At 37.7% G+C, this 18,832-nt stretch overlaps 1 protein-coding gene across 1 annotated transcript in view; it reads right to left on the reverse strand.

The window, feature by feature from the left end:
- Positions 1 to 18,832, reverse strand: part of CstF50 (cleavage stimulation factor subunit 1 Cst50) — a 78,702-nt gene that overhangs the window by 46,923 nt on the left and 12,947 nt on the right. Inside the window, exons 2-3 of the mRNA XM_083114418.1 lie at positions 11,820 to 11,906; positions 8,979 to 9,106 (exon numbers count right to left, since the gene is read on the reverse strand). Coding sequence (XP_082970544.1) covers positions 8,979 to 9,106; positions 11,820 to 11,893 — 202 coding nt within the window. The 5' untranslated portion in view covers positions 11,894 to 11,906. The remainder of the gene's footprint in view (positions 1 to 8,978; positions 9,107 to 11,819; positions 11,907 to 18,832) is intronic.

The following is an 18,832-nucleotide window of genomic DNA, read 5'->3' on the forward strand; positions in this document are numbered from 1 at the left end:
TTGTACGGATAATAAAGAAGTGACTCCTATACTTTATGCAGTCACCAGTTTATGTTTATCCTTAGTTTAATGTACTCCATTAAATCATCTTACCTCCCTCATCCTAAAAGGCGAAGAAGACGATTAAAGGAGAAGTAACAGAAAATGTGGAACAAAAGCAAATTGCACTTGATATAATACTAATACAATGGAACACATGAGCCATGTTATGAACATCACTCTCAACATGTTATTAAACAGTGTGCTGTTATTGACTCTGCACTGTGCAAAATACTAAGCTTGAATCACAAATCTCACTAAGTTTAGTTTCGTGGCACACTTTTGTACATAAACCTGTCATCTTGTGATTGAAGGTTGTTGGGTTTGATTCATGTTGGGAATGCAAGAATCCCAACGAGGGGTAGAGAAAACTAAAAATAAATCAGGTGCCAGTAGAGATGTGCCGAAGCCGATTACAGATGTATAAAAATCGGCAGAAACTGACATATCAGCATTGACAAAAATCCGACATTTAAACTGGTACAGATTATACTAGAGTTTTACCTTCTAATAAGTTTTATATTCTAGTTTTGTAAGATTTATTGAAAATTAGGTTATGATCCATCATTATTGTAGAGTGTTTGGAATAAAATTATTGCAAACTCTCATTCAGAGGATCAACCTAACTCAAAATTGGAAATAAAACAGTACATTGCTGAACCAGGATCTGCTGTTGTATTGGAAATTCAAAAATGAGAATTCAAACCTGAAGCAAGTGCTGATAAAATACTTGGGCATACCTGCTGCATCAGTATTCAGTGATTGAGTGTTCAGTGTTGCTGAACAGATTTGCGATAAGAGAAGAAGCAGGTTACTTCCTGAAGTGCTTCCAAAACTGTTTCAGAAGTTGAATCTGGCAGCAGTAAATTTCCAATATTAAGAACAGGAATTCATTTTGCATTTCAAAGAACTGCTTGTGTACTAATGTAAAATCTCTTGAGAATCCATGTTGTTGTTAACACATTGGGGTCTCACGACGGGCATAGCCCGCAGTGCACTTACAGTCAATGTGGACGAACGACGGGCATAGCCCGTCCTGCGGTATGCAATTTGCCAATTGAACGACGGACTATGCTCATACTTCGTCTCATGTGCGTGTTCATTCAAGCCCCTCTGTTGAAATTCCGACCGCTAGGTGACTCATGTGTTATTTTTATCTCGCACCTGTGACTGTTTGTTGTCGGGTTGATGTACTGTGCATTGTTTAGAATGGCATTGTTAGATCCAGACTGCATAGAGGATTCCGACTCAGAGTTTGAAGTTAGCGACGATTTTCATGATGCAGATGAATTTGAAGATTTGGAAGGTAGGTTATATTCGTAATAATTATTGTCGACAATATAAACAGTGTTGCAAACTCTAGTATTTTATGAATGAAGTGAGAAGAGGTAATTTTTTGGGGTATATTCATCTTGCCTCTTGCTTGATTCTCCTACATGCACTGATGTATATTTAGTTTTTCCATTTATTATTTTGTATAGTGTATGTCAAATGAAAATTTATTTTATTTATTTAGTTTATTTCTTTCTTTCTTTAATTTTTACAGATGACGCAGAACCAACTGATACATCGTCTGGTCCTGTCCTGCAGCCACTTTTTCATACAAAAGATAATTACTTGTAATTTGTAATTATTTTTTGTTATGTGCACATAAGAAGTATTCTTATGGAAGATTCAAAAGATGTATTGATAGTTTATGTAGTTAATTATTGAAATTTCCAGATTACGAACTTAAAATATCTCTATATTAACATTTGTTACAATGTTGTACTTTTTTGTTCTTCACAAAACATTGCTGAGAAAAATATTAAAAAATGGCTGAAAATGAAAATAAAATTTAACAAATTTTTGTTCATTGAAAAGAGGAAGTTTTGTAGATTTAAGAAATATGTGGTAAATAAAAACAAATTAAAAATATTTTTTCTATGATTTTTTGAAAAACAACCAAAAACCGCAGACCAGAGGTAACAATGCTGTATTATGAGGCCAGACCCGAATGTGTTAAAGGTTCACATAACCACCTTTTGTAGATGCAAATGTACATTCACATCTCTTGAGAATATATATGTATATACATATGATATGCAATACAAATGTACATAGCAAATTTATTTTTGTCATGCTGAAAATAACATCCCATTTCTGTTTAATAATCTTATGTATCGGAATCAATAAATATCGGTATCGGTTCCAAAAATTATCGGTGAGTACATCGGCATTGGTAAATTTTCAGCTTCGTCACATCCCTAGGCGCCAGCCTGTTTTTCTCAACAGTCATTTTCTTTAATACGGGCTAAGAAAGCCATACTAGGATAGCTCTATACATTTAAACATCTAATTTATTAATTAATACAAGACTGGATTAAAAGTAATTAATTCTTGCACTGAAGTGGCCTTCCTAAAAGTGGCGCTACCAGTAACAGCTACATTCTAATACATGGCCGACTACCACATCACAGACGATTTTAAAATTAGGCTAGCAACAGTGAAAACAGACAAATATTAAATTAAAAAAAATGCAGATACTGCACTCGTTATTTAAAAAGGCAAGGAAAATTTTTGTAAGAAAACTACAATTAAAAAAAAAAAAAAGACCTGGATTTGAAAATTCAGGCACCATGACGACTGGAGGCTCCCGTATTTGTCTTCCCTTGATCTTATTTCAACCTTGAACCACAGGTTCGTATAAAGTGGACTTAAACCAATTGTAGACAGGTACCGAAGAAAGAATTTTAAGTAGTCTGCCATAGTAGGTTTTGTACTTGTGGGGCCTTACTTTGGGATCAAATATCACAGTAATTTGTGATTTTCACATACTGAAACAAATTTTATATTGCACAAAACACAGAAATCCATCAATTAAAAAAAATTGACGTAAACCTCGAGGGGGACAGTCAGCCAAGGCAACAATTTCACTATTCTTCAATGAACACTAATGGCAATTATGTGTTACCACATGATAGCATACTGCAACATATTTTTAAAATTATCATTATTATTTAGTACCAAGAAGAATTATGAATTTAGTTAACAATGAATATTCAAAAACTCAATATGCTGACCAAGGCAGTAATTTATTTTATTATAAAACAAACTAAACGTAACGTTTCAACCTTCTAGCAAGGTCTTCTTCAGACTCTGCACCAAGTACAAATGTAACAAGATACAAAAACAGGACGATATATATACACAAACATTACTCCCCTTTAGACCATTAGAAACTTGTTCTGAAACATTCTAGTAGGTGGCTTTCCCTTGTCAACTGTTACCCACAACCCATGAAAAAGAAAATTTTTGAAGGATGTGTTGTCTCTACCTAAATAGCGTAGAAAAGCTGGATGTTAAATTATTTGAATCCCATCACCTATATTTCTGTCTCAAATAAATGATACCCTCGTTTCCTCAGTAGAGCTCAGCTCATGCAATGCATGAGATTGCAATAATTATTGAATGATTTGCTTTATTTTACTTTGCTTTTTGTGCCACTTTTGGCTAATTTGCAAAGATGGGTATGAGCGATGATATGATGAAATTAATGAATGGACACTCACAAACATCCATGTCCAGGCTGGGATTCGAACCCAGGACCCCTGATGTGCTAACCACCCTGCCACGAGGGCTGGCTATTGCAATAATTAATAACTAGACATAAAAATACAATAATATCACTATATGACTCAAGATTCACTACTGTTTGAACCAATTTTAACTAAAACTCCAGACCAAACAATTCCTCTCCCCAAAGCATATCGGTTGGACAATTTTCCATATCTCAGATTCAAATGTTGTACGAATAATAAAGAAGTGACTCCTATACTTTATGCAGTCGCCAGTTTATGTTTATCCTTAGTTTAATGTACTCCATTAAATCATCTTACCTCCCTCATCCTACAAGGCGAAAGAAGACGATTAAAGGAGAAGTAACAGAAAATGTGGAACAAAAGCAAATAGAATGGAACACATAAGCAATGATATGAAGATTGCTTTTATCAGCATGTTATCATATTTAAGCTTGTATAATGCACAGTCTGGTTTTTGATGGGGAAAAGCGACAAACAATTATATTCTGTATATAACGCACAGTAATATCCAGGTTCAAGAACGAGCTGTCTTAGCTGTTGGTTGTAAAGTTTTGCAACGCCGATCTAGAGTGAATGACATTATACCTATCCAATGGGCCAGCTGTTGCTATGTGGACCAAGAGGATAATATAGTCTTGTGTAAACAATAAGTAGGGACATGAAGTTTTTGTTTTAACGATAACACCGAAAAGTTCAGGAAAGCGAAATAAAGTGTTTAAAATGTATTTGGATAGGTAAAGAAGGCAAGTTTTCTGTGTTTCGTAATCACGAAATAACGCGAATTATGCAATTTTTCAGAATAACACCAAATTTTGAGCTTCAACGTGTAAAAAATGCCGCGAAATATGGATATAAACTGGGGATAACATTTTTTTTGTTAAAAAAAAACTGCCTGAAGGGCTATGAGACCTGTCACTTCTAGTCTAGCTGGTGAAAGTTAGATTCAAAAAAGATTATCATGCTTCACTTGCAGTTTCGCGCAGAAATGACTGACAATGCTTTGACCTCGTCCTAAAATAGAATTCGCTGCGGGGATCTTCTGAGAAGGGAAGTTTCATAGGAACCGGAAAACTTGTGTTGTGTTGGGTGGGGCTTAGGGGTGTGGGATATTTTGGCAATGTTAGGGAAATTTCAGTCAGTCAGAATCACTGAGGCTGTATGGTTCGTGCATCATCTTGCATTTCTTTTTCCTTCTGAGGTGTACTTCGAAGCATCCCAAAGGCAGCAGCAAATGTATTAGTTTTTTTCTGTAAAACTTTATGCTTCAGATAGAACTACATTATTTTGTAATCACTGCATTGCAAAATAACATGGGAGCGGAAGGATTCCTTGATTAAGCACAGTTGAAGTGAGGGGCACAAAGAGACAAATGAGTTTCCTTGTTTGATCTTTATGTCCACTTATATGCATAAAGGCTAATCTGGACTGGACCTACAGTTTAAAGTGGGATCCGTGTCAATGTGACTCCACCGGGTACCGAATCGGGACCATGTGATTCACCAGGCGGCGACGTCGGGGAGGCCCGAGAAGAAAAGTAAAGCGAGTGAAACAAACCGGCAACTTTCTGTCGTTGAAGGCTTCGAGAATCCTAAAATAAGGAAAGAAGACAAGGAGTACATCGCACTTCGAACTGTGGAAAGCTTTGTTAATGCAACCATTCCATTATGGGAGTGAATGAAAAAACTACTATCTTTGTATTTAGAAGTGCGTTTTGTGTAGGAAGTGTTGTGTTGTGAGTGAATGCTGTGAACATTGACTATGCACCATCTGTGTGTAGAAAACCATCAACGCTATTGTAAACTGAAAAGGAAATTTACGAAAACAATTTGTGAAAATTTTATTCTGCGCGAGTGAAAAGTTGGAAATATGATTATGTTCAAATATTTAGGTGATATCCTTCAATAAAGATTTCATAATTTCTGGCAGATGAGATGAAATAGTTTTCCAAATGCAAGAATTTGGTCATTTCCCACATTTCATTTCCTTAAATCTACTTATCTTTTTCATTAAAACTAAAATTTGCCTCAATATTCCATGACTAAAGCAATGTGAAAATCTTATGCATAGAAAAAACAGTAATAACGCATGTAAAAATAACACCGATTTTTTAACACCAAATTTTGCCTTAAACCACGAAAAATAACACCGAAATTTAGGGAAAAATAAAACAAAAACTTCACGTCCCTAACAATAAGTCACCAACCCATACCACCTCCCCCCTCTCCCTCCACTCTGTTTAGCATCTCAAAGTTTTCCTGTAATCGCCACCTTTGTTCTGTAGTAGAAGAAATCGAGATCAAAATTATGTTATGGATTTGCAGAGCTTAGGAAGCCTATTTCTTGCCCGACAAATACCGTCCATACACATCCCATGTGATGGAGATGCATGCTTGAATTCTGGCAGAACAGCAGAGTTTTTCTAGGTGTCGCAAAACGTTCCGTTGCAAATTTCCCTTGTGTAGTGGTTCTATTTTATTATTACTAAAGAAAACCAACCTGGTAATTTATAGTTATGCCTGTTGATACTTCCATGTTATGCGCAGTGATGTAGTGAAAACATGTGTGGTTTAATATTGACTGTCTAAACTATTCCGTGTGCAATACACACTAGTTGCCCGGGACAAAAATTTTGAAAAAAAAAATAAAAAAAAAAAAATTGTGCACATTATACATGAGTAAATACGGTATTTAACACTGTACTGGCTTCCATTCAACTCTGCACTGTGCATGAAAAATAATTTAATTCATTCCCAAATGCCAATAATTTTAGTTTCACGACACATACTTGTGCATAAATTGTATTTCAAGGTTACTGGATTTGATTCCTGTTGGGAGTGCAAGGATCGCAACATTGAATCCAGATTAGGTCCAACCTTTTTGCACATAAAGTGGATTTAAACCAATCGCAGACAGGCACCAAAGAAAGAACCTTAAATGTATCTGTCAATTTCTAAAGCACTAGCAAGATCCTAGTTTTAGTGAAATAGCATTTAAAGGTCATAATCTAATACACAAAATATCTGTAATCATTTTCAATAATTTCTAAGATGTTCAACAATTACTACTGGCATCATCAGAAATCTACATGAACATCAGGACTGGTTAAAAGTACAGTGCGCTCTTTTTAATTCAAACCCAAAGGGGACAGGAAAAAAATTTGCATTAACAAAAGCATGCATTATTAAACAAAACCAAAACAATAAAACTACTGTACTCGAGTATAAACAAAAATAACGAACATGCTGTGACCCCTACCATAAAAACTGCCATATTTTGTGCATGGTTCTATAGTGCAAGCTGGAAACAATTCCTCTCATAAGAATAATTAAGTTACCAGTTTGGAAAACACATTTCAGTAAGTACAGTGTATTAACATGCAAAATCATATGAATGTGTAACATAATTTTTAATACGTAGAAATTTTCGGCAAAAATGAAGGGTTGACCAGGACTTGAACCCGGGTCTTTGGCATACAGTGCCATTGCTCTACCACTGAGTTACCGAGCCGGCCTGGCCTAGCCTGATTTTTCCCTATAGCTGTTTTACCTGCGTGGAATCGATAGCGAAAAATCAGGCTAGGCCAGGCTGGCTTGGTGGTAGAGCAATGGCACGGTATGCCAGAGACCCAGGTTCGAGTCCTGGTCGAGCCTGTATTTTTGCTGAAAATGCCTACGTAGTACATCTCCTGTGTGTGCCTAATCTTCAATAATTATTTTTAATGTAGGTTGATAATGTGTTTGGCAGCATACCATACTCTTTGACGATGCGATGACACTTTTCTTTCAACTTCCATTAAAGCTTCTGCTTTTTTCTCTAATGTTAAGCTAATACATGCAGCACCCTTCGACACTGTGAACAACACATACCATGACTAAGCACAACTTGCAACTGAGGGCAGATAAGATAAGACAACTTTCACTTACTGGCTAGTGGGGATTCAAGGATAAACACATGCATACAAAAACTGGTGAGAGTGGTGGCTGCATACCAGCAAAAAGAAACTTCCTCTTCCCTAGGGCTCTCTCTGGATAACTGCCTTTGAATCATCCAAATGAAAGGCTTGAAAATTTGAATTACCTATGAAATTTTAACATTTGTTTCAATAGGAATTTCACAGGGAACAAACATCGGTTTGAATTCCAAAAATAATTTGAATTATTCTAGTTTGACAGTGGTGCATACTCCATGTTATTGCATGTACCACCAATAAACCATATATCTGTATGCATTTAGCTTTAATATATGGGCTATTGCTCACTGTATATTATGCAGACTATTGAGACAAGTTGCTAAGCAAATTAGAATGTATATGTACGCCACAGATTGTTCTCCATTGCACCCTTCCATCATCAGAAGAAATGAAAATATTGAAATTACCAAAAAATTTGAAGTTCTTGGACTTTTGTTTTTGATTTATTTCCAAGCCTACACTGGTGTATTATTTCTATTATATCTAATTAATATACAGGGACTGGCAGAAAAAGATGACGATTTTGAAATGTGTTTATAAAGAAAACATTTAATGTAATGCATGGTTTAATAATCAAAATTCCTACAAAAATAATTACCATTTTCAGTCCTTACATTAATGTTTCTTTGTTTTGAAAATTGTGTCCAATAAATGATGACCTCCATTCCATACACATTCATGTACACTTGCCTTGAAGTTGGAGGTCACCCTCACGAGCATCTAATTCGGAATTGCCGCTATTTTGTTGCAAATAGCTAACTTGAGGTCACCAATTGTGTGAGGTCTTTCATACACTTTTGATTTGAGGTAGCCCCAGAGGAAATAATCACACATCGTCAGATCCGGTGAGCGAGGAGGCCAGGGAACTACTCCATCTTAACTGAAATGGCATTGAGCGATGAAGCCAATGAGCACTCCTCCCACTATGCCGTTGAAAGACCTCACACAACAATCAATTGTGTCAAAGGTAAACACTATTTTTGAACATTTGAACAACACTTTGTGATCTCAAGTTAGCTATTTGCAACAAAATAGCAGTAATTCCGAATTAAATGCTCGTGGGGGCAAATCCAACTTAAAGGCAAGTGTACATAAAGGTGTATGGAAGAGGTCATCATTTATTGTTGTAGGAATTTTGATTATTAAACCTTGCATTACATTAATTGTTTTATTTATAAAAATATTTCAAAACCGTCAGCTTCTCTGCCAGTTCCTGTACATGGTGTGTATAATAAAGGTGTCAAATTTTTAATGGCACTGAATTTCGAATTAATAAGAATCAACTGTATTAGTTCCTTTATCCCGCTGTTGAATAGGTAAAACTGAATAGAGTAAAAACAAAATAGAAAAACCCTGTCACTTGACCCCTAACTAGCTACAATACATACCAGGTTCATGCAGAAGACCTAGCTGCACCAAATGCATCAGTCTATCGGAAGGGGGGCATGGGGGATCGGCCTGCACAGCCTGCGACAAGCTCACTGCCAGAGTTTGGTGACCATCGTAAAACAGCTGACTGCAATAGAGAAGAACAACCTGCATCAGGCACTTATGTAAAAATGATCCACTGTAAATTCTCCATAACATTTCTACATTCTCAAAGTGGAAAGGTAATTTTAAGATATTAGTAACATGGTGGGCTGGATTAAACCGAGGTTAAACCCATTTTTTTTAAACAAAATAGTTTTTCTTAATATAATCAACAGTGAAGTGCATAAAAAACAAAGTTTAATCATTAGCACAGTGGTTGCCAAAGAGTGTGCTACAGTGCCCTGTGGTGCTGTGGCTGGCTTAGAGGGGTGCTGCGAAATGTTTCAATTTTTTCGATGAAATGACACTTACTTCCGAATATGTGCTTATTTAGTACTTATTGCACATAGAATGTTTCTGAATTTGAAATATATGTTTATTTTTTAACTTAAGGCGAGGAGATACAATTACGCACCAATTGTGCATTTATTTCAGTATCGCCCGAATGGGCACTGCTACTTAAACAAACCCTGGGTGTATCCAAGAGTATTAATTTCTCTCCATGTTGCAAGTGCAAACATTTTGTTATGTTGATTAAGCTGGACACGATGTTTGAAAAATATGATGAATAATATTTTTCGGAATCCCATGTATTCCTTATGGGGAATCAACTTCAACATCAAGTTACGACTAATCAAATGGGAGTTTTGACTTTTCGGCTGGTGAAATTCATCTTCAAACTGCCCTCTTCCCGTTGACATCTCTTTCTATTCCATCGGAAGTTTTATATTCACAAGAGAATGAATCAAATCATACTCCCATATGATCAATGCTTTTTTCCTTGCCTCCTGGCAGTGTTGCCAAACCTGATGGGCATAAAATAACTAAATTTCACCTTAAATGGAGTTAAAACTGACTCTCATGGAGCTAGATTTACGATGGCTGGATAAAGTGTCTTCTAGGGTAATGTTAGTTGTCAAAGTGGTGGGGCACTGCTATTAACGTTAACTCTAAATTGATGACAATTTATTCTTAGTTTTCAACATCTAGATCCAGCGGCATCGCCCATCTCAATAATGGTATGAAATCGAAAGTAAAGAATTCCCTGACGACAATATTATGTCAATTTCATGTCTAACATTGCACTATAAAGAAGTAGCTGGGGAGATAAGAGAGAGTGGGGCGACGCAGGCAATATAACAACATCACGTCATGTGCAAAATGTATAATTATGACGAAAGGTGGTCTATGTGGGTCGGAACCAGAGATGGCATCATAGTGGGGCACGGGAGGGGCATCCCAGTTCACAGCTGAACGAGTGCACGGAAGATTGATTGATTGATTTAGTTTATTTTACTTCGAGTTTTGTGCCTCTTGGCTAATTTGCGAAGATGGGGATGAGTGATGAAATTGATGAATGGACATTCGCAAACAACCAAGCCTGAGCGGGATTCGAACCCGGGACCCTTGGCATCGCAGCGTGATGTGCCAACGGCACGGCCACAGGGTCCGGCTAGAGTGCACAAAAGAGCCAGATCTGGCTCCAAGAGAGCTAAGTTGGCACACTGCCATGGACGGAAGGGCTTGGGAAGACTCCCGTGGAAATTGTATCGCAAGCCCTTAAGGCAAGCAACCTAACCACACAAACTGAGCATTGCAGTGCTATTTAGGCCTACATTCTGATTTTCTGTTATTACAAATGTATCATGTTTATAAGCTATTTTTTAATAATGAAAGTGACTTTTTTTCAGTTTTCAACGCCTTCATTAACGTTTCTGTATGATGAACTCTGGTGATTACCCAGCCTCGCATCACAGCAACATTTCCTGTCAGTCATCCCATGTGAAATCCTCATGCAACATAAATACAACTTTGCTGCACTTTTATTTGCAGACGGTCCAATAGACATCATGGCTACTGGGAAAAGAGGGGGTCCAACCAAAATTTGCATCGTTAATTTTAGAATTTTAAAAAAAGTAAAAAGCTTACAGTTGATCACAGAGATAAAAAGCTACTTGGTTTTGTGGAATAATAACTAAAGAAGAGAAATGCATTAGCTGGAAAAAAATGAATGCAAAAAGCACGAAACAAGTCCGAAATTAATGTTTTCATATTTATCAGTTAATCTATGTAGAAAAGCTCTGAATTTCAAATAAGAGACTTTTACATGAGAACAAAACAGAACAACAATGCACTTCAGCGTGAGTTGAGTGGCATGAGATGTGAAAAATAAACAAAACCAGCTCTGTGCTAGATATTCCACTGATCTGTTGAATCAAGTAAAAGTCTCTCCACAACAAGTATATATAAAAAACAATAGACAATTAAAAAAGTTTACAATAATTAATATTTTTCCTAGTGATTTTACATCAACTGCTCCCTTGCAAAAACTTTAGGCTATGCCTATGACAGACGTGCATGTGTGAATAAACTTGCATTCCTGTTTTGTAGAGATAAATTTATCAGCATATGCTATTAAGACTCAAGAATTGTATATTTTATGTATTTAAAAATTTCAATAACCTCAAACACAAAAGATTATTAATAATCCATTATCATAATGCATTAAAGCATGAAAATGAATCTTGCTGCAATACCTCAAATCATAATTGCTATTTCTGTTTAAACAAAACATAAAAAAAGATCTTTCTACAACCCTGATATTTAAAACTATGCACATCCCACATATATATGTTAGTCTTTCATGCCTCTAAGGTGAACTACAATATAATCAAGGCTGCAATGTTATGTAAACTCACCTTACAATCAGGCGGTACAACAGCTCTCTATTTTTCAACACATTTTTTGACTCAATGCTTTCGGTCTCCTTCATGGTGTATTACATTCTACAAAATAGAAGAGGGAGAAGTATGTTTATCGACCAAAACTCATGCATTAACATGTGAAAAATGTATTTATTATATAATATACAAGGGTTGGGTAAAAAGTAATGGCAACACTGGTATAATTGGTACTTGACTGTATTGGCAGAGGAGCACATGTTACATTCCTTCAAAGTAATTGCCCCTCATCTCTACGACCTTCTGTCACACGTATGGAAGGTGTCGTACACCGTCAGCGCGTCCATCTCTGTCGACGTCCCGCAGTGACCGCCCTATAGCACGTATGATGGCTTCGCGCGTGTCGTAGTGCTTCCCGCCCAGTGGTTCCTTCATTTTGACAAAACGGTTGTAATCACACGGTCTCATACCGGTGAATACGGCGGATGTTCCAGTACCTCCCACTAACAGTTATGCAGGAGCGCCGTCACATTGTTCGCAGTGTGACACTTTGCATTGTCAAGCAGGATGATGGGACACCGTGCCGTCTCTTCCTTCTTAATGGGAGATGAAGGTGGTGTTGCAAGAAGGTGCAGAAGTAGGCTGCGTTGACCGTCTGCCTGAGACGTTGTTCTTCTTGCCTAAACATATTGTTAGGGCGCTTGCACTCTCGTCCTCTGCTTCAGAGCACTGCTGTTTTTGACTGAATAACATACAATCGCTCCCACTCACTATACTTCCTCGCCTGACATTCCATTATCAGCCACGAAACGCTTGTGGCGCTGTGACTCACCCCTTTCACGGGACAGCAGTGTTGCCATTACTTTTTATCCAACCCTTGTAAATAATAAATACACATGCACTGAACGAATATGTGACTGTATATATATGTTCTTGTGGTATCATTGAAATTTATGACTGCACAAGCATTAAATTGAAAAAAAAAAAAAAAAAAACAACAACATTAATTCAACATGAATAAAGTACCTATCCTGTTGCTGTTTACAGTGGCCTTGACCCTCTGTACCCCCTAGAGAAAGTGAAATATTTTGCTATTTATGAATGTTTTCAGTTGATTCTTGCCAAGGCCGGCGCTAATCAATTTGCCGCTCTGGGCAGTAGCGGCAGATGCTGTTCTTTCGAACCCCCCCCCCCTCCCTGTCATTACGCAGCAACGGGAAATTCAACAGGCTTATATTTTCTTCTCTTCAAATTTTGCCACCCTGAAAATTTGCAGCTCTGGGCGGTGGCAAGGTTCGACCCCACCTTCCGCCGGCCTTGATTCTTGCTCTCGGAAATGTGTTATTGTTTATACGGTGCACGCTTTTAGAAGGAACATGAGTTCGGCTAATACCCAGCCAGTGCTACTGCGCTGTTGCCAAACTAACTGCTAGCGCAAGGGAAGGACAGAAAATTCGCGATGTGTTCATTATTTTTGATAATGCATGCACGGTATATATGAGTACAGTGAAATAATATAGTGAATATTTCTACACAGGATTATATTATCATATCACTGTACCATATACGAGAAACCCATACCTGAAAGAAGCTTGAAGGTATTTATTCATCACCGCTCTCGTCGTCTTCCTTGGTCTCCGCAAGAACGTCCTCAGGATTTTTTCCAGGGAGGGGAAAGGAAGGTGCTTTTTTCCAAGGGGGGGCAAACAAGGCACATTTTCCTCCATAATAGTGTTGTTCCCTCAAAAACATTGCTTAAATTTGAATATCATATTCATGCAATAATTAAACACATTTTATTGTGGCTGTAATGAAATTATATGTGAAAAATATATAATTTTTGGTTGACTTTCATTTTCCAGGGGGTGCATGGCCCCCCCTCCCGGACGCCCATGGGTCTCCGTGTCACTGATTTCACTCATTTCGGAATCACTCTCCTGGAGGTTAATGATTAGATTTTGCACCCTTGGTGCCTGTACTACTGGTGCTAAGTTTTGAGAGTGGCATTATTTAAAATAAAAAGAACACATGGAACACACACTAACGCACGAAAGGGCAGTATTTAATCTTTTCACAAACTGTTCTTTGTGGCGCACAAGTGAACGATGAGCGAATAATTTTACACCGGCCTTGCTACAAAAATGCTGAACTCAAAGTGACCCAGACTTTCAATGTTCGAGAATGCCCAGAACAATGAAGTGTCATTGTTTATATCGAGACGAATTTAACACCCACAGTTTTCCCTAGACACAACAACTCAGCTGCGTCCACACGGTGGCGACGAAAAAAACCAGCTGAAGGAAATGAAATGTGTTCCCTTGTTTTTTCAAGGAACGATAACTCCTGCTGTAGGCGACGGAAATTCATGGGATTTGGACAGTCAGGTACAAAATGTCTTTCCCCATCTTATGATGAACCTTAAAGTGAAAAATACAGAACACTGCTTTTAACTTGCAGTCTCCTAACTGTACAACGTTGCACTCCTGCCATTGGTTGATCGCCACGCACACCCTCTGCGTGGCCCCACCCGATATCGCTTCTAAAAGCGTGCGTCGTATAGTAAAGTACATCTGTTACATCAGCATGTTACACTACCATGTAGCAGAACAGCCTGAAGGCTTCGCGCAAGTGAATATAGCACCCAAAATGACTTTCTACAACAGCAGCTATAATTTTACGTAGTTAGGTTAGGATTGGTACTTATAGTTCTTTTCGGCATGTTCCTTTGCTAGTTTAGTGTACATAGAAACAGTACGAATCGGTGAAAGTACTCCGAAATTGAAGGTTTTAACTTACGTGGGCCATACTTTGGGATCAAATATCTCCGTTATTTGTGCTTTCCTAACGCTGAAACCACTTTTACATTATGTAAAGCATTGAAATCTGTCTATTAAGAAAATTCGACGTAATTCTCGAGGGGGGTACAGTGGGTAAATGGCCCCAAAACTGGAAAATATTCCATGCTTTTGGAATGTTTTCTGTCGTCTTTAGCTTGCGAAGATGTGTTATTGTGAAGTAAAGTATGTCTGTTACCTTAGCGTGAAGCAGAACAGCCTGAAGGCTACCAGGAAGTGAATATAGCACCTTTACAACATCTCACAACAGCAGCGGATGGGATGTTGACTATCGTTTCATAAATGTGTTATACAATAAAGTAAATCTAACACAAAGGACTGAAAACTTATGAGACAAAAATAGAAGTGCCAAGTTTGATGGTATTATTGTTCGCACATATTTTTTCACTAGTTGAGTGTGCATCCACTGGTTTTTACTTATTCGAGCCATAATTTGGGACCAAATATCCCCATTATTTGTGTTTTCCACATGCTGGAAGCAATTTTATAGTATGTAAAACATCGGAATCAATCGATTAAAAAAAACTTCAACATAATTCTCGAGGGGGTACAGGGGGTCAACAGGCCCTCGAGTGTTACTGTTGGGGGTCAAATAACTCAATTACTTGTTGTTTCTGCAGGCTGAACAAATTTATGTTGCATAAAACATGGGAACTTGGACATAATAAATAAAAGGTATTTCACAGTAAAAAAAGTGCATATTTCCAAGATAAGTATGTTTTGTCTTGGACTATGGTTTTCTTTCAGATATGGTAAGTTTAATTTTGTTAGAAGTGTTAGTGTTAGCATTTGCACATGTAGTGTCGTTTTTTGAGTGTGCATACAATTGGTTTTTACAACTGCAAGAACAAAAAATGCGTGAAAGTAGTGCAAGATAGTATGTTATCTACTAACAGGGGTCTAACTTTGGTATCAAATATCCCTGTTATCTGTGACTTTGAAACAAATTTGCATAACACGTGGAAAGTTATCAATTAATGTCGATATAATCCTCAAGGGCTTCAATTTTTCTTTTCTTTATTGAATGCTAAATATAATTATATGCTATAGTCGTGGTCGAGACCCAGGTTTGATCCCCGGCGGGGGTGGACCGGGATTTTTTCAACCTGTTGAAGCAGTTCCGTATGCACCCAGTATAAAGTGGGTACCTCAAGGAAACTCCAGGGGCATGGTGCTGATCAGCTCATCCCCATCTTTGGCCGAGATCAAGAAAGTGTGGGGCCCTAATTCCACACCCCCTATACGCCTTTATGGCATGATGCAAAGCATAGGAGAGCACTTTACTTTTTATTTTTATTGAATGCTAATGGCGATTAGATGTCACCATGCGATGGTATACATCAGGGCTCGAAAAAACCCGGTCGCCATGGCGACTAAAAATTTCAGCCTGGCGACTGTGATCTTTTGCTGTAATATTGCAGTTTTTTAAGTTTGCATGTACGAAATTTTGAAAATTCTAAGTTCAAATTGCAGTACTGCGTAAGTTAGCAAATTATTTTTTCAACGTTATGAGCATTCCATAGAATCAGTAAGAATTTCTTACTCTTTGTCCCCTAACCCTCCATTTCCCGCTTTCTCACATGATTTAGCGATGTTTTGAATACGGTGATGCTCAGCTTCTTATAGATTGATTGATTTGCTTTATTTTACTTTGCTTTTTGTGCCACTTTTGGCTAATTTGCGAAGATGGAGATAAGTGATGATATGATGAATGAACACTCACAAATGCCCATGCCCAGGCCGGGATTCGAACCCGGGACCCCTGGCGTCGTAGTGCCATGTGATAACCACTCTGCGACGAGGGCCGGCTCAGTTTCTTATAATATGCACAATTTGCTAGTTGGTGGTTTCCTGGCATCTGATTTTCAGAGCTGGCACCTAGCTCTGAAGAAGATTTTTCGAGCACTGGTATACATGTAACATATTTTGGTAACGGTACCGAATGTTTAATTATCTTTCACAAGTTTTGTAGGAAGTGCTTTAGAATACTGGGAACGATTATGAAAGCACGTTTGAAACTTGGAGAAATGAATTAGCACAGTTAAATGCCTCACCAGAGAAATTATGATGTAAAATGTAACTTGTGCGAGCATGTGTTCTTGGTTTTTGGTAAACCCACTCAAGCATGAGTGTTAAGAGGGAGGTGGAGTTTGGCGAAGGTCGCCGTGGAAAGCGCTTAAATTTAACATGGGCTTTTTTGCATTTTGTTGAATATAACGTTTTAGGACAAAAATTTGCCGGAAAACACGCAGTGGATGTGAACTTAGTTTATGAAACTATGAGTACATGACACATTTATGCAATTTCAGTTCGTTAAATGTGCACAAATTCCATTTTTTTTTTTTCAATTTCCCATAAGGAAATACGTAAATAAGCACAGAATGGTTATAGGATTTGGGTGTAGCACCAACGAAAATGGCCATTATGATGCATACTAACGTAATGCTCAATCCTTTTATGACTAAGCTAGGGAGGGCTTTTCTTTCAAAAGTCACTTGCACAGCCCAAAATGATTGTTTAAAAATGTCATGTATTATCGACGGCGAAAGATACGGCCGGTTCAGCCAAATTTCATTCATCATAGTTCGCCACTTGGCCACTAGATGTCTCTGTTCGAAAATTGCCCCAGGGTGACGGGGAGGGCTAGTTCGCGCGGGTGTTTGAATCCTCTGCACAGCTGGGTTCCGTCCCCTCGTCAGAAGGTCCCGTAGCTGTCACAGCTTGATTTATTGCCTCTTTCCCAGGCAAGAAACCAAGAAAGCAGGAAGGCCATGAGTTTGTGTATGTTTGAGTGTAGAGAAGCAGAGCATATTTACCGTGAATTGGAACCAGTGACACAGTAACTTTATCTTGATCCCTACCACGAAGGACGTATTCAGGGGGGTCCAGGAGTCCCAACCTCCCCCCCGAAAGACTTACCAAGTACAAAAATTAAATCATGAGATCATAAAATAACTTCAATTAAGTAATGAAAATCAGGTTGTTGTCTAATCGCAATTTGTTTATTTCCGCAAAAATATTGGAAAGCAATACGACTTTGAATGACAGTACCAAAGAAGATTTATGCAAGAATTATTACTACTTATAATAACATGCAAAATATTACCAGGAATTTTACTTTCGTCAACTGGATCTAACATCATGTTTTCATACTCAATAAATATTATATTCTTTATCTATTTGGCATTAATTTCCATGCCAGGGCAGTTTCTATTTATTTACAAATTTTGCAGACCTTAACTACACGTAAGCTAGATAATGAATACGTGATGTTATACTGTATCACTGTTGTTATATCACCTTCTTATCTAAATTTAACATTATTAATATTATTATTTTGAGACATTACGTTAGGACGCCCCTCCGAAATATATATATCTCGATACGTGCCTCGTGTTCGATTTGAATAAAATGTAGAAAAGGCGGGGAGGGTGGTAGCGCTTCCTCTTTTTACATTTCGATAGTTTTACCTCACATGTAGTACTTTGTGAGTCAACGGTGCAGATAGGAAATACGTGTACTCACACACACATAATTGATGATTCGCAAAGGAACTTCGTTAAATTCCCATGCTTGTTCCACTCACAAATCATATCCTCTCCAAATTACAATAGCCTACTATCGTTGTTGCTTACATATATGTGTGTGTGTGTGTGGTTCCTAGAACTTCACTATTTCCAAACATAAACTTGATGTGACTCTTACAAAACATTTGTTTTTGGAGTGGAAGGATCATGAAAAGGTCTACTGTTTCTTGCAAATCTTCAATTAATCTAAAATTTAGTATAAAAACATAATTTTGGCTGACTTGCTAACTTGAGATTTAAAGACAAATTATTAATTTGAATTCTCCATAACAATAACAAAAGTGACATAAAATGTAGGAGGACAAGACTAGTGTTGCCCACGGGACGAGATGGGACAGGCTTTTAAAAATTCGAGACGAGATTGATCATGTGTCCCGAGACAAACGAATATTTTCGAGACGAGACAGGCCAAAGTCTCGTCTCGTGGGCCACACTAGACAAGACTCTTGGCTTGGTTGAGAATTACATTAGAGATGTACAGGTTAGGAAAGGGGAGGGAGAATTCAGTCTTCTTCCTCTTCAGCGCGAACCCTGCCTCCTACATTCTACATGTCCATTCAAAATGTCTTCTTAGTTTCAGATATTTTTG

The sequence above is a fragment of the Lepisma saccharinum genome, chromosome 29 (genome assembly GCF_977018435.1).
Source record: "Lepisma saccharinum chromosome 29, izLepSacc3.1, whole genome shotgun sequence".
NCBI lineage: Eukaryota > Metazoa > Arthropoda > Insecta > Zygentoma > Lepismatidae > Lepisma > Lepisma saccharinum.